Source organism: Solea solea, chromosome 7 (assembly GCF_958295425.1).
Source record: "Solea solea chromosome 7, fSolSol10.1, whole genome shotgun sequence".
NCBI lineage: Eukaryota > Metazoa > Chordata > Actinopteri > Pleuronectiformes > Soleidae > Solea > Solea solea.
The window spans coordinates 1730534-1748402 of record NC_081140.1 but is presented as its reverse complement, the minus strand read 5'-3'; the positions used below and the strand labels follow the sequence as shown (position 1 = coordinate 1748402).

The 17869-nt window shown below is 41.7% G+C and overlaps 1 protein-coding gene across 1 annotated transcript; it reads right to left on the bottom strand.

Annotated features, from left to right (window-relative positions):
* Positions 1 to 2240: 2240 nt before the first annotated feature.
* Positions 2241 to 12926, bottom strand: LOC131462818 (extracellular calcium-sensing receptor-like). Its single transcript, XM_058634352.1, has 9 exons — positions 12587 to 12926; positions 9386 to 9650; positions 8954 to 9242; positions 8786 to 8872; positions 8050 to 8241; positions 6457 to 6990; positions 4206 to 4430; positions 3423 to 3546; positions 2241 to 3326 (listed from the first exon to the last, which is right to left on the bottom strand). Exons 1-9 carry the CDS (start codon positions 12924 to 12926, stop codon positions 2425 to 2427), a joined length of 2958 nt encoding a protein of 985 aa, XP_058490335.1. The 3' UTR covers positions 2241 to 2424.
* Between the last annotated feature and the right edge of the window lie 4943 nt (positions 12927 to 17869).

Here is a 17869-nt window from a genome sequence, read left to right as displayed (position 1 = left end):
ACCAGGAAAGGAAGTTCCGCCCCATTGAGCCATTGCCACCACTCTTCAAGCACCAGCTTTACCGCTAGCAACTCCCTGTTCCCCACGTAGATGTAAGTAAGTGCTTCAAGTAAGCCAAACTATAAAGTGCTCGTCATAAGTGCGATGTAAAGTAAGTGCTTCTTTTTCTTTTGTGTTGTCGTCTTCTTAGTCGAGGTACAGTCGAAAGAGATGTGGTTTTTAGTCAGTGACGGAAGAAATGGAGGCTTTCTGCTGTCCGGATGTCGATGGGGAGCTTGTTCCACCATTTGGGTGCCAGGATCACAGAGGCGAAAGCCTCTGTGATCCTCTCAGTGAGGGGGCAGCAAGCCGGTTTGCCGATGCAGAGCAGAGTGGGTTTGCTAGGGTGTAGGTTTTGATCATGTCCTGGATGTAGGCTGTACCGGATCCGTTTGTAGCATGGAACACAATCACTAGAATCTTAAAGTGGATACGAGCAGCTACAGGAAGCCAATGAAGGGAGTGGAGGAGCGGTGTAGTGTGAGAGAACTTTGGTTAGTTGAAGACCAGTCGAGCTGCTGCATTCTGGATGAGCTGCAGAGGTCATATGGCACATGCAGGGAGACCAGCCAGGAGGAAGTTGCAGTGGTCCAAGCGTGAGATGACAAGAGCCTGGACCAGAACCTTTGCCGCCTTCTGGGTTAGAAGAGGTTGTATCCTTCTGATGTTGTGCAACATGTATCTGCAAGATTGAGCTGTTGCAGCAATGTTGGCAGTGAGGGAGAGATGGCCGTCAAGTGTCACACCCAGGTTCCTTGCGCTATGAACCTGGTTGCGCTTCGTTGGTGTGAGTCTCTATGAGAAAAAGGTGCAAGGATGCAGCTTTTGGGACTCAGCAATGTACTTCTCCATGGCCCCTCTCTCTGGGTGAGAGAGGATGTAGAGGAGCTGAGACGTGGGGGGAATGATGATGGCAGGTGGCGGGTAGTGGTGAGGAAAGCCGGGAGTGGAGCGGGTCCAATGATTTAAGGTCACCATGTTCTTTGCTCATGTTCCTGTCCAAACCATCCAACAGTCTGGCAAATATCACTATTTTTTATCTGTGGTGCACGCACATTCACTCTCTCACACTCAGGATATGATTTTTATATGCCATTAACCTTGTCTCTTTCTCTCCCTAGTTTGTGTATTTCCTTCCTTCCCTCTCTCTCTCTCTCTCTCTGTATTCTCATCATGCAGGTTGCGGGACCAAGATCCAGTTTTCGAGGCTACCCACATCATCACCATTATTATTGTGCTATAATTAAAAAGTCGATATCATAAACTGTATTAACTTGTAACTTGATACAGTTGTTGTGTATCTGCTCCTGGTCTCTCTCTCTCTCTTCTGTCTCTACCTCATCTCCCTCTTGTCCTTTCTCTCCCCCCTTTCTGTCCCCCACCATCCTCTGTCCCCGATTTTCCTTTCACCCCAACCGGTCGAGGCAGATGACTGCACATTTCTGAGCCTGGTTCTGCCAGAGATTTCTTCCTGTTAAGAGGGAGTTTTTTCTCTCCACTGATGCCTAGTGCTTGCTCATTGTGTGAACTGTTGGGGTTCTCTGCTCTCTTTGATGTTGTCTATGTACAGTGCCCTGAGATAATGTATGTTATGATTTGGCGCTATACAAATAAAATTGAATTGAATTGAATTGAACTATTTATGGGAGAAGGTTCACTCTGACCATGGCTTACTTCTCTAGTTGAAACATTAACACGATACAAAAGTCTTGGACAACAGTTTTTCTTCAACTTGCTAGGCAATAATACAGTTTACAGTTAGAACACTCATGAGTTGGAACCAATCACACTGGAGCCACATCTGAAGTGCCCAACAAAGCGAGTCTCAGTGTGAAATACAGCGAGAATATTGTGTGACACAAGATGTCTCTGTAATATAAATGTAATCTTCCAATATCCTGTTATCATGTTTCTGATCAATGTTTTGCACATCTAGACCTTGAATATTTTGTTTTGTTAGTGTAGCCACAATACATTTTCCATCCTAAATAGATTTTGTTTAGTGTCATTTTTATAATCCTGAATATCAAGATTTTTGAAAGAAGCAACCTGACCCAAAGAAAAATATTCTTAGCCAGCTGACAAAATCATTTTAGGGATACTAGAGCTTTGTCTAATGTTGAACTATCACCTTAATGCATTGTGCGAGTCCAAGCTAATGGCTAAGCTAAATAATTATTCACATCTCACACCACCACAATTTAATCAGTTTTGCACACTTGTCACTACAAAGTCATATCTGTAAAGAAATATCAATATCAAAACAACATTGACTAACAAAGGTGTTTTTTTTGTTTTAAATGGTTAGTTATCCATAAGTCACTGGACGAAATCTACAAGTCCATTTGCTACTGATTCAATAACCTTAGGTTAATTTGGGTTTCATCATTTCTTTTCTTTCCCCATCAGGTGCTGTTTTGTATTCTTTTCAGACTTCAGTAAAATAATGTAACTCTTTGGAGCAAACAGGCAGAACAATAAGCCAAAGCTGGAGGCCAAGATGGCAAATGACTCAACTGCATCTGCATAATTTCCAGGGGAGCTGATATAAGCAGGAATGAATGCTAGCCACACAGCACAGAAGATCAGCATGCTGAATGTGATGAACTTGGCCTCGTTGAAGTTTCCCGGCAACTTTCGAGCCAGAAAAGCCAATACAAAGCACAGACAGGCCTGTAGACCAATATATCCAAGAACACACCAGAAAGCCAGGCTAGAGCCCACACTACACTCCAGTATGATCTTTGAATGTTCATATTGTGTATTTCTGGATGGAAATGGGGGAACATCAATGAGCCAGGCAGCACAGATAACCACCTGAACCAGAGTACAGCTGGAGATAATGGTCCTCTGCTGCTTAGGCCCCAGCCACTTCATGATGTTGTGCCCTGGCCTGGTGGCAGTGAATGCAGCCAGTACCACCAGGGTCTTCCCCAGGATGCAGGAAATACACAGTGAAAATGTGATGCTGAAGGCAGTGTGGCGCAGCATGCAGGACCAATATGTTGGCTTTCCAATGAAAAGTAGAGAACAGAGGAAACATAGAGTCAGTGCAAATAGTATGAAGAAACTGAGCTCAGAGTTATTCACACGGACGATGGCTGTGTGTCTGTGACAGAAGAAGACACCACAGACAGCCAGAGTGAAGCAGGCGCCCACAACAGACATCACTGTCAGGGCTATTCCCAATGAATCGAAGGTCAAGTACTCCACTTTCTTGGAGATGCAGGCTGTTCTGTCGTTGTTTGACCAGAAGTCCTCAGTACAAATTGTGCAATCTACTGAGTCTAAAGGGAAGAAAGTATGAATAATTTTCAGTATTGCATTACTTCTGTGCTACAATTGGATTTGCTTTGACTTTTTATTGTTCAGCTCAAACTCACTTGTCTGATTGCTAATTTTGCCGCTGTCACATGGTACACAGTCAAAGCAGCAGATAGGCTCCCCACGACGGACAGCCTTCCGGGAGCCTGGAAGACAACTGGCACTGCACACAGACACTGGCACCTAGAGTGGAAAGACCATGTGCTGATATTGGTCAATGTTATTGGTTAATCTATTGACAGGTGGAAAATTCCTCAAAACCACTTGTGAAAGTACTTGTTACCTCTAGTTTCTCAAGTGTGTTTAACAAAGTGTTTTGAGTTTCATGTTGGTTTTATATATTTGGCTTGCAGATGTCAGTCTAGTTTAGAGGAATGCCAGTAGTCAGCAAACAACCTTTTGATGTTTACATGGTTACAAGCTGTACACTGAGGACTGGGTTCCTGCCCATAAGCTATTCCATAACCTGTGGTTCTGTTAAATATATTTAGCTGTAGATCTATGAGAGCTCTTTCAGAAGCATTTAATGTCATGAAGAATGATCCATTCATTGTCTACCACTATATCCTGCACAAGAGGGTCGCGGGGCGCCAGAGCCAAACCCAGCTGACAAAAGACAAAAAGCGGGGTCAGACCCAGGACGGGTCACCAGACCAGCATACAGAGACAAACAACCATTCACTCTTTGTCCAGCTGGGCTTTGAATCTCCTTTGTGTATGAAAACAAATGACCCTGTATCAGATCCAGTCTGTTCTGTCCACATGACCTACCTCCATCTCAACCTACAGAACATCAACAGTTGGCATCTGATGAAGGTAAAAACACAGTGTGTGCAGCTTGCCTCACTCCGATGTCCTGCCCACATTATCCTGTCCTCCTGGATCAACAGTTTCTCTCCAACAGCCTTGGTTCCATCAAACAAACCCACATTGACAAATTCAATGTTTCCTTCTGTGCCTCTCTGCCAGTTGATGATATCATAATAGGGTACAGAGTCGCCCTTGGCATCAAAGTCCACCACCTCCCCACCAATCTGAAAGTTCACTTCCTGGAGGTAGTGTTGCAACTTGAAAATTAGGAAATGCACAAAATGAAACACGAAATTGAAGGTTTTCAATCTTCAGAATTTTGAGGTTTAAGGCCCCTAAAAATCCACAGTCTTAATTTGCACAGAGTAGAAATGTAACATCACGTTGAAGTGAACACATCACATGGAAATGAAAACATGATGACCCAAATTGCTAAGTAAATCAATGTCAATATTGATCAGAAATAATTGTAATTATCTTTTTGGCCATTAGTGAGAAGTTCAATGCTGTGTTTACAATGGAACAATGAACAATTTAAAAATATTCATAAAGATATTTCATTATGACTTAAATACATTTAGATTTTTTAGAACCCTCCTAGAGACACCACCTTATCTTGGTGGAGGGGTTTACATGTCCCAATGATCCTAGGAGCTCAGTTGTCGGGGGCTCTATGCCCCAAGGCAAACAGGTCCTAGGTGAGGGACCGGTTCAAAGACCTTTATGAAGAAACACAGAAATGGACCACACTCTGCCTCGCCCAGACACGAGTTACTGGGGCCCCCACTCGGGCTTGCCTCGACACACAGCTTGGGCTCTGGAACCAGTCTCCTTGGAGTTGGACTCTTTTCCACTCTGGAGTTGCCCCTGGTGAGAGACGACGAGCGGGTGTGGGCAAAATCATTACCCCCCGGCTCGGGGCCTGTACATTGAGATTAACCCGGTAGACTTGAGGGTAGCCTCTGCCCGCCTTCGGGTGGGGGGATGGGTACTGATTGTTGTTTGTGCCTATGCACCGAACAACTGTTCAGAGTGCCCACCCTTTCTGGAGTCCCTGGAGGGGGGTGCTAGAAAGTGCTCCTGCTGGGGATTTCCTCGTTCTGCTGGGGGACTTCAATGCTCATGTGGGCAATGACAGCGAGACCTGATGAGGTGTGACTGGGAGGAATGGCCCCCCTGATCTTTGTTTTTAGACTTCTGTGCTCGTCACGGATTGTCCATAAAAAACACCATGTTCAAGCATAAGGGGTTTGCCATATGTGCACTTGGCACCAGGATACCCTTGTTTGTGAGTCAATAATCAACTTCCTAGTCATGCTTTTTGCAGATGATGTAGTTCTGTTTGGTTCATAAGCGCCTGATCTTCAACTCTCACTGGAGTGGTTCGCAGCCTGGTATGAAGTGGCTGGGATGAGAATCAGCACCTCCAAATCAGAGACCATGGTCCTCAACTGGAAAAGCCCCAGTTGAGGACCATGATACTTAAACTCATGGTTTACTCCAGGATCTAATCCCTGACCCAAGTGGAGGAGTTTAAGTATCTCAGGGTCTTGTTCACAAGTGACGGAAAAAAGGAGTAGGAGATCGACAGACAGATTAGTGCGGCATCTGCAGTAATGCAGGCTCTGCATTGGTCTGTCTTGGTGATGAAAGAGATGAGCCAAAAGGTGAAGCCCTCAATTTACCAGTCGATCTACGTTCCTATCCTCACCTATGGTCACAAGTAGTGACTGAAAGAATGAGATTGTGGATACACAATCATTCAAGTGGTTGAAAAGGGTTTCCTCTGCAGGGCGTCTGGGATCTCTCTTAGAGATAGGGTGAGATGCTCGGTCATCCGGGAGAAGCTCAAAGTAGTCAGATGAGGTGGCTCGGACACCTGGTTATGGTGCCTCCTGGACGCCTCCTGGTGAGGTGTTCCGGGCTTGTCCCACTGGGAGGAGGCCCTGGGGAAGACCCAGGACTCGCTGGAGAGACTCTGTCTCTCGGTTAGCCTGGGAATGCCTCGGGATTCCCCTGGAAGAACTGCACGAAGTGGCCAGGTCTTCTGGGCTTCTCTGCTCAAGCTACTACCCCGCGATCCGACCTCGCAAAAGTGGCAGAAAAAGGATGTATAGATGGATAGATTTTTCACAGAAAATATGTCTGTGGCATATGTACAGTATGATACATGACTTTGTAAATGGGAGATAGTTATCATGGTCTGAATCCAACCTACAATACCCACCATTGTGCTTTGACCCACTGTGTGTAATAGTAAAGAAATAGTGGATTATACAGTACCTGCCAAGGGTGTATGTTGTTGCTCTGAGCACATGAGTTGTTCTGGAAAGGCCCCCTCCCTGGCTGACAGAGAATGAGGTTGTGCAGGGAATGAGCAATGGCATATACAGCCTTATAGACATTATAGGCGACACTAGGTCTGGATGTATTCATGTAGGCTGAGTGCTGTTCCAGCAGAGACTCCTGCCCTGAGCAGGGTGGCATCTGGGTGACCGAGGATGGAAGAGGACTGCAACCATACAGAGACTCCCACAGCTCATGCACCAGCACATTGTCAGGATATCTCTTAGGGTTTACTGACTGCAGGAAGTCACCCAGTGTGGGGATATGACCTTTTCTGATGCCAAACCCAATGGTTCCTCCCATGTAAGGGTAATACTCTCTCCCTGAAAAAACTGATGCTGTGACCAAGGCTTCACTCGCCAACCACTGGATTCCAGTGATGTTCTGAGTCATGTAGTCTCTCAAGAAAGGTGTCATCAACCCCTCGCCTACAAATACCACCACCACTTTTGCAGTAGAACTACGCATCACCTTTACAGAGGGTCAGATAATGTAGATGACAGGGTTTTACAAGGAGACAAAAACAAAACTGAGTGACAATAAGAACAACTCAGATGTACACAGTGAAAAACAACTAGTATTTCTATAGACTTTAGTATAAGGCGATATTTTAGGTGTTAATTTTGAAAAAAGTACTTGTTTGCCAAAGTCAGGTCATGTTTTTGTTTACATGATTCGTCATTTCCTGTTGTACTATAGTACTAACATTGTCTCTTGACTTCACACATTTTTCTGCTCTGCCCCAATAGTTCCACCTGTGACATTATTCATCTTTCTCGCTCTTAATTTTCTGGACATTGTCTCGTGTTTTACAATTCTGATCGTTTTGTCATTTTTTGATTGAAAGCACATTTACTGACCTATTGTGGACTTAGTTAAGTAATGTTCGAAGGAAAGATTTTTCAATACATGGTTACAGAGTTACAATTCATGTCATGAATCTCTTCTCCTTTCTGGATCTAATATGGGCCTGATGAGATAAATGGATGAAAGTGAAAGAAACACACAGTTTTCTCCTGGAGTGTCTAAATTTACTGACCACAGTAGGTCAACAAATAGGAGCTTTAATGGGTCTATCTGTTCGCAGCACAAAAGTGTCTGAACAGAAACAGAAACTCATTAGCACTATAAAAATGTATACTAGAGTTCCAGAGGCTGTTATTATTTTATCTTGTGATAAGAACACATTAAAGGACAATGGTGGGTCAGTGGTAGAGTGAATTGTCTTTCAACTGAAAGTTTGCAGGGTTGATTCCTGGCTCTATATGCTGATTTTTCTTTGGGCAAGACACTTAACCTCACATTACTGTGCCAGCAGTGTGTGAATAGGTTTGAAAGATGTGGGATAAAATAATGTGCTCGACATACATGCAATATATAGATGTTTGAATTTATGTGAATGGGTGAATGACCAAAAACCGTAGTGTAAAGCAGCTTTGAGTGGTCATCAACACCAGAAAAGCTCTCTATAAATACAGATCACTTAACATTTAAAGGTAGAAGTCAACAGTGCCCACAGTGTTTTCATACCTTCATGATCCTTAGTCCCACCTGGCGAGTGTAGAGCAGAGGAATAATTTCTTGGTAAGCTACACATACTTTGGTGTCCTGTAATTCTGTCAGTAAACCTTTTGCAGCAAAGCGGCCATAATCATGGTCCCCTCGCAGCAGCCCCACCCAAGTCCAGTTAAAGTGCACCAGCAGCTGTGCAATGGCTTTCACCTGGGCTCAACAGAAAAATACAATCAACTCACTCAGTTTCATATAAAAAAATCAATATCTTCATAAATGATTTGGTGTTGATTTGCTGTTATAACATGTCTGTATTTTGTAAATGATAAAGCATGGAAGTTTGGCAGAACAAACAAATATTGATGTGTTATTGAATAGGGACGACACACATGAGCATTGTTAATAAAATGTAAGCAGTGCTGTATATATAAGACTCTTAAACAAGCAGAATGACTTACAATGAAAACAACATCAACAAACATGAATAATAAGGATTATAACAATAAAGGATTATCAACCGTGATTATTATAATGACCAAACCTGAAAAGAACACTAACATAATATAAGAAAGAGGAAAACTTATATATTTAAATCCATTTCTTAGTGTTTGATTTGCCTCTTTGTTTATTCATAGTTTAAATTTGACAGTTTAAAGCTTTGAAGGTAGTTGTAATAATTATTTCTGATGACAGAGTAGTAAATGTGTTGAGCTTTGACTGAAAACAATAACTGACCACATGTTTTACATTTTACCTGGTAGTCATCACTAGGAATTACTCTGAAGAAGGTTGGATATTTTTGTCTGTCTGACAAACATGCACATGAAGAAGCGTAGCTGATCTGTGTAAAAACAGAGTGCAGTGTTACTGAGAAAAGAAGAACATTTTTGTGTTGATTAACATAAACAAAAGTCACTGTTACCATGGGGATCCTGAATGGCTGCAGGATTCTTGACACAGCAATAGACTGAGCGGATCCAGCAGCCCCAATCACAGCGAGGAGTGATGAGGCATTTGTGCACATAGGAGAGTTTTCCTCACTCACTCCATTCAGCATCGTTAAAACAGCTCTCTGTCCTGTCAGTGGATATCCACATGAATCAAAGATTCTGTAGCCCAGAGTGTGATTCGGCAACAGCACTGGATTCTGGTTTATCTCCTCCACTGCCAGTCTCATAATCTGAGCCCACCGGAAAGCCCTGGGATAAATCCTGTGGCTGATACAGATATGATACAGATTTAAAAACTCTAATGATTATAAACACATTCAGTTCATTTTATATGAGTGCAAAATTAGACATAATTCACAGGGAAAAGTAAGTCAAATCCTCCCACTATCATCTTTGAAACTCACCCATTGCAATTCATCGGTGGTGGTCTGTAGGTGCCGTTAAGGTCTGGAGTTTTCAGATTAAAATGAATGGGGAAAATCCCACCGATGACATAGTCCCCCTGGACCGCAAAGCCTGGTTGGAAGCTGTTTAGAAGAGTGCACTTTGAGGCTGCTGGTGGAGCTGCTGTGGTGATGCTGGAAAGTGAGCTATCAGTTAAAGTGAGGACACTGACAGCAAAGTAAAGCAAAGAAAATAAAGTAAGTGATGTCATAATGTTGCTCTGTGCTGAGGAGAGAATGAGAGGGACAGAGCAAAATAAAGGCACTTTATAAAGTAGTATTACAATCTCAATCTTGCATCTTATTAATGACAGAGTGGCTTTGGATTGGACAGTCGTCCACAATCAGGAACTAAAGTGGGTTAATGCAAACTGTGTGGAAAAAGCTAAGGCCCTAAACAATGAAAAAACAAAGGGAAATACACAGACAAATACAGTCTCATATGATTATGTACCTGTCATTATTTATTTTTTATTTTTTTTAAACTTGTCCTGCCCAGTATCTAGGACATGTAATATGATTGACTGCATGCCTTGTGGTGTCGGACAGCTGTCCACCACGGCACCTTCAGGGAGGCTCGTCACGATTGGCCACAGTCATGCCACCCGGACACCCCCCAGGCCGCCAGCCCCAACACGGCCGAGGGGTTAGCAGGAATCGGGGCGCCCGGGAGAGCACTCACCACCACCCTCCGCCCCAGCCCACCAGTGAATGGTGGTGTGTGCATGTGTGTGTGATGTGTGATATGGGGTATGTTGGTATCTAGCGTGCAGTAAAAATGGAGGGGGAAGATGTGGTACGGATACTGTTGACGTGCCTCTCACCTACCAGGCTTTAATGTCTAACATGCGATAAAATTAGGGGGAGAGTGGCAGATCATCAGGGATACGGAGAGCGGCCCCCATCATATGATGGTCCCACCCCCTGCTCCCCCATCAGCTCAGCCACACACACCCCCAGTGCCCTAGATGTGTGTGTGTAGATGTATCAATCCTGGCAGGGGGGGCGTAGAGGATGAGCAAGAGCCCCCCCCCCATGTAGGGTGCCAGTTTCCTGACTGGCCCTAATCCCGGCCACATCCCCGGCCAAGAAGAGGGGTAGCCTGTCCAGGCAAAGGACACGCCATGGCACCCCACAAGCACCACTGGGGTGAAGGACCACAGAGATTTTTGTGAAGGAAATTATGTACTTCATGTACTACATGAAGAGAAATGTTCAATGTAACTGTTTGATGTGACTTGTGACCAGTGACCCTTGTACTGTTTTTTAGGACACATGTAAGGTAGTTATCACTTCCTACAATGTGAGTCTTCACTTTATGGCAGGGTGATAACATACCCACAGAGACAGATAAATGCCATGTGTTTCTTCCAAGACAGTGAGTCTTCACTTTGTAACTGGCCTGTGTGTTGCTTTGTGAATGCTCCTCTTGTACAAGATTAAACCCTTGTTTGGATTTTAGCTGACTCCGATCTCCTTCCTCCAGATCTAAATTATTTTAACACATTTCTTTACAGAGTGTTTCTTCAATGTCTAGCCACAGGCTGTCCAGTGGGTTGGGTTTAATCATTTTTTGGACATACTGAAGCTTATTTGCAAGAAAGTAGTTGTGGAAGTTTGGAAGTACCAGACCACCACAGGCTTTTGCTTTTTGGAGGGTTTTTAAACTGATGCGTGCTGGTTTGTTTTTCCAGAGGAATTTAGTGGCGGCAGAGTCTAATGATTTAAACCAGATTGGTGAAGGTTGAGTTGGGATCATTGAGAAGAGGTAATTAAGATTGTCATTTTTATGGTGGTGACTCTTCCCATAAGTGATATAGGCAAGGAATTCCATCATAGGAGGTCATCCTCTATTGATTTAAGTAATGGAGTATAGTTTAATTGTGCTAGATCTGACAGCCTGGAGGAAAGATCTACGCCCAGATATGTTTCCTGATTCAGAGGACTGGATGGTGATGATTTCAAGTCACGGTTGATTAGTAGGATAATCGATTTTGTTTTCAATTTATTGAGTAATCTGATATGGCTGAAAATTTATTAAGTGTAATAGTTTCAGAAAGAGCGCTTTGTGAGTTTTGGAGGAAAAGTAATACATTATCAGCATAGAGGCTTATTTTGTGATGCAGTTTTGTTGTTTGAATACCTTTTGGTATTTTTGTTTGTATGAATTGCAGCTGCGAGTGGTTCAATAAAGATGGCAAATAGTGATGGAGAGAGTGGACAGCCTTGTCTGGTGCCTCTCTGGAGGGTGAAGCTTGGAGAAGTTTGATCATTTGTCCTGACAGAGGCACTGGGTGAACAGCATACAATGTTGATCCAGGAGATGAAGTATTCTCCGAATCCAAATTTTTGCATTGTAGCAAGTAGGGATGGGCGATATCACACTTTTAGAATTCGATACGATACCGATACTATTTCTTGCATTTTCATCGATCCCAATACCGTTCATTTCTTATTGGCAATTTTTGGCAGTAAAAATATTATTACATTTAAGACAAATCACAAGACAAATACAGAACATTTATAAAAAATGTATTATATCAATACATAATAAAATTAAAATTAAAATAAATAACATAAATATGAATGAAATAAATTAAATATGAACAAAAACATACACATTTTTGCTTTTCTTATTTCTCAAAAAAAAGAAAAAAACAAACTCATATTTTCTTATCTTGTTTTAATACTGTGAACCAGCAATTTTCAACTTCAGTAAATTCCCCTTTAAGGTGAGGAAATAATTTGGATTTCGGATAATTACTTAAACAAAATATTCAGTAAACATTACTAAAAACCAAGGCCTGTTTTAAGTAGGCTAATCAACAACTGGACAATACTGGATATAATTATCCCCTTCACCTGAAGTGTCTGTTAAAATTAGATTGTGATCGGAATATTTATAGACTTTATCACTCCACTGTCAAAGGTAACTGTCTATAGCTGGATACACTTGGCTTTTTTGCAGACTCTCGTGCAGGGTCTTCTGCCGGACTGCAGGTGGCAAAGGAGACTGGACTTTCACAGCAGCCTGTCTTTTTTCAAGCTCACTGTGGCTCTCAGGGTGTGTCGTCTTTAAATGTTTGAATACATTATTTGTGTTGCTGCTGTGGGAAACTCTTTTACCACACCACGCTTCGTTTTTTGTCTGCCATATCTTACGCTTCCTGGCTATCTTGTGTCCTTTATGTGAACAGTTTCCCTGTCTGAGGTGCCTCGATTCCTCAGTGGGGGTTTTAACCGATCCTTTAAGTGCGTTATTTTCCGCCGCGAGCACGGACACCTGTTGCTGGCTGAACACTAGAGATTCTCGCAGTGATTGAAATCCCTTGTGCAAGACCTCTACTAGAGAAAGTCGGGTGTCAAAGGTGTCCAGCTTCACATTTATGGAGGTAAGGATCTCCATAAATTCGCTGTCGGAGGATGAGGCTGCTCCAGGGGAGTCCTCTGGGCGACTGCACTTGGAGGAGGGGGTAACTGCTGGTTGTTTTGGTTTCCCCATGACAAGTCGTTGAAAGTACTAGTCGATATAATCCTCCAGAAACTCCAGTCTCCCGTGTTCATGTAAAGCAAGGAAATATGAGTGACAAGTATTGTTTCTCTTATTTTTTTTCTCTTATTTTATATACGATGTGGAAATGTTTGAGCTAGATGCGCACCGCCATGTTTGGTTTGATTGCACAATCTCACGCAGTCTCGCGATACTACCACATCTGTACACCTATTTATTTGTTTTTTGATGTAAAGAGGCAACAGACAGTTGTGTCTCTCATGATTTCTGTTTGGTCACTGTCATAAAGATGAAAGTAAAGACTCAACTACTGGACTTTTCTGACATATTTTCAAGTACTTCATATTCGTAATTTTGTGCTAATATGATTCTGTCGAGCTCCGCACAAACTGAAGTGTCACCACAATGGCAAATGGTACAAGGTTTCATTTACAGTACATGCATGACACTTGGCAGGGTGATCAGACCAAGAACTAGACAAAAATCAAGTGACCTACTGAGTTGAACTCCTTCTAAAGACTTGTACAGAACTTCATTTTGGTCTTTAACACAAAACTTGGATTTCCTATGTATAACAAGTGATATTGTGTCAAACACCTTGGTGTCATCCAATCCAATTTATGTATGAAGCACATTTAAAAAAAAAAAAAAAAAAAAAACAGCAGTTAACCATAGTGCTGTACAATAGTATTTACATAATATGCAAGCCTACTCTGACTAGGTGTTAAACATCCCTTGATAATAAACACTGTTCTACACAATAGAGATGTCCTCTTAGGTAGGGTTGGAAGTGTCCTCATGGGCGGTGGTGATCTGTCTCCAGTACGACACACCATCATTCCAAAACACAACATAAAAGATAAAACATGCAATTAGACAATGACATCTCACCCAGAAAACACTCCTCCCTGTTTACGGCTACTCTTCCCCCGCCCCCCCTGCTCAAAACTGCTTCAGTTACACCTATACTAAAGAAACCTGGCCTGGACCCAAACTTCACTATCGACCTATCTCAAACCCCCCCCCATCTCAAAAATGATTGAACGCAGAGTAGCCAGCCAACTCCAAGATTATATATCACAAAATAACCTCTTTGAGCCTTCCGGTCCAGTTTTCGTCCCATCGTTTCCTTCCTTTCCTCTCTCTTTCTCTCTCTGTCCTCATCTTGCAGGTTGAAGGATCCAGTTTCAAGGCTATTATTTTCTATTATTGTCTCTACCTCATCTCCCTCTTGTCCTTTCTCTCCCCCCTTTCTGTCCCCCACCTCTCCTCTGTCCACCATTTTTCCTTTCACCCCAACCAGTCGAGTAAGATGGCATATCTTTGAGTCTGGTTTTGTCGGAGATTTCTTCTCCTGTTAAAAGGGACTTTTTTTCTCTCCATTGATGCCTAATGTTTGCTCATTGTGTGAACTGTTGGGGTTCTCTGCTCTCCTTGCTTTTGTTTAAACTGTAAGGTGACCTTGAGCGTGGTGAAAGGCGCCAACAAATATAATGAATTATTATTATTATTATTATTATCATTATTATTATCTGTCACAGATGGGACTACTTCATTCAGCGTATGGATATATATCTTTGCCTTACCTGCGCATTGACACGTCTGTCTCGCCGTGTCTCACAAATACCAACAGCAGAACACAGAATAGACATAAGTACGAAGTCCTGCAGCACAATACAATTCATAACAGACCACAACCAAAACAGAATTATAGAAAATATATACAAAATTGCTTTAACTTGATGTATGTTCATAACTTCTATGTGACTGTGTTATTAAGATGGCATCACCCACCAAAATCCAGAAAATGCAGAGACACCACGACGAGCTACGCCAACAATTGCAGTTACTTGCAGTAAGTACAACACAAAAACTTCTCAATAGAAAATGTGTTTTCCTTGCAGTAGCTAATGTCAACACTTACTTGCTGAGTATCAATAGCCTATCAACACACTATTGACAGAAACTACTACCGCCATTATGCCTCCAGTAACAGAGGTAGCGTAACACGCAGCCCCACACACGTAATACACACATATCCAACTGCACTTAACACACAATTGCTACAGACCCACACAGGTGAAAAACTCAGCTACAACCTTCTAAAAAAACCTTGTTCTGTTCACCACACACACATTGAACACCAGTAAGTCAAACCAGCAGAAGATGCACACACTGTAACAGTGTCAGCGTTAAAACACGCACCGGAGAGTCGCCACACTTCTGTAAACAGAAAAAAAAACGTCTTTGCAAACAGCACCGACTCCAACCTTACCAGTTCACATCACTTTACAACCAAGACTCACGCAACCAAACACACAATAAAACCACACCTGACTTTCACCAAATACAATCAAAATTGTTAACTTACCTATCCTATTTATTACAGTATAATTTGTCCACAGACACAAAACCGCTTGTAAAGCACAACTACACTTCCCAGCATGCTTTAGGGACGATATACAGAGTGATTGGTCATTCCACAACAACATTGTACTTGAACAGCGCATGTCCGTGACGTTACGTGATACACATTAATGTTCCTTTGACACGCTAATAGAACGGTTTGAGCGGCGGCGACTAAATCTATTGGTTTAGAAGATAACAACAAGCTGTCAATCATGACAATCAACCAATGTTAACCACGACTATGGCCGTGCAAACCAGCAGCCGCTGCAGTCAGGGTCAGTGACACGTCTTTACGCTCCACAGCGCAGCATGCACAAACACATTGACTTCCTTGAGTTATACAGCTCACAATAAAAATCTTTTGAAGGTGACAGTAACTTCAACATCCTACATTTTCTTAGGCTAAAAACATTTGTGATAAGTTCCATCTGAATTAACTTTTACGCAGGAACATATACAGTGACACTTACACTTCTAGTAAAATCTCACAGATATTACCTTCATTCTGATACCAACACAATTCACCTACACTTGTAATTACTGCTGATACATACCAAAACATACAATTTGAGCATGTAATTTCACACAGGCACACTAAAAAAGAAACACACACGCCCAGGTAATATGCTTTGCAAACACATACCAAAAACATCTGGTAGCTAAATACATGACTCTCTTTAGCTACCAGAGATCATATTTACATTACATGTATTTTGGACAAGTAAAAACTACACCTTCTTTCAAGACACATCTATCACCCTCACAAAAAACACATAGAAATTCGATCAACACATTAAATTCACACTACAACAATAAATGTCCTTGATGGAAAAACACAGCCAATACAACATCTCTTATGTGGCCAATTCTCTATAAACTACAATGTCAGTTGCAACTACATGATGACGTGACTATTATGAAAACCATATACTCCTATGTACACAAAACTCCATTATTACTCATAATGTCTTACTCATAATGAAATAATGCTACACTGTTGATATTTCACAAAAACCAGAAACACATCAGCAACAGCATGCAACTCATCATAAACAGCATAAAACACATTTACAAATAACACTTGAATGCCTGCATAACATACATCACATTAAATACAAACATTTCTAAACTCGCATTAACACACCATAACCATTGCTAACACAATGAACCACATCAACACCCATGAAATAACCACACCAACAATGATATCAGCACCAATAATGACAGAGGTTTAAAGACAATAATGTAACTACCAACATGTTTCCCAAACTACATGGACAATAACAGAATCATTTGCTCTACTTCTACAGTACTCACTGACCCACATGTCCCAAGACAAATGCTGGCTAAACGCATTATGGATGTGGCCAGCATTGTGGCAAGTACCCTCAACACGGCAGACAGAAAGCTGAATGCCGAAAAACAAAAAAACATTTACTTAACAAAAAAACTACAAGCCACAGAACACTGGCTCACCCAAGACAACATCCTCATGGCTGGTAAGTAATATAAAACATTACATATGCAATTAACACATAGAAAACACTAAACATACAACTATTAATGACATACCCCCTTCTCCATGCCCAGATGCCGCAACACCAACAACAAGCAACACCAGTAAGTACATAACAAAACCACAACAAAAGCACTGCACATGTGTATGTATCATTGTAAACTGACTATTCACATAACTGTGTCTTCTTCATATCCGCAGTCTACACATCTGACGAGGAGGACAACACTGGTAAGAAGAGTACAACATACATACTGACAAGAATAAGTCATAAAATGCATACACATAAATAACAATATTCAAACAAAACACATGTACTCACCATAAATTACAATCTCACTTCACTGACGACCACACAAATAAGTACATACATCAGTGTGCACATATATAACAACAAAACAATATAACATTTATTGACAGCAATTCTTTGTGTTTTATCCCCCTTTATAAAACAGCAGCAACACCAGAAAAATGACATTGGAACATCCATCACCTCACACATTAATTGCACTACTTCATTTATTTTTATTTATTAGAATTAGAGTATAGTAATTATGTTAAATTCCGTTGTAAATACAAAATGTGATGTCTTTGCTGTGAATAAAAACCACTATAACAAAAAGGCTTTCCTTTCCTTATTAACAACATTTCACCTGTATTGACACTCTAACTTTGCGAAGGGACGCCGCTGAAAATTACTAGGACTGAAAATAACTAGTTATTATTATTATTATTATTATTATTATTATTATTATTATTATTATTATTATAATAAAAGACTCACACTGTCTCAAATGCAAAGGAGAACAGGTGAGTCTTTAAAAGAGATTTAAAATTTTACAGTGAAAAGACCTGCCTAATGTGTAATGGCAGTCGATACCACAACTTGGGGCTGCAAGAACAAAAGCCTGATCCCCTCTGAGCTTCAGCTGCCATTTCAGAATTAAGAGCAGCTGATCTTAGCCAGTGGAGGGAGACCAGAATGGGGGAGATTTGCTCACACCAGTGT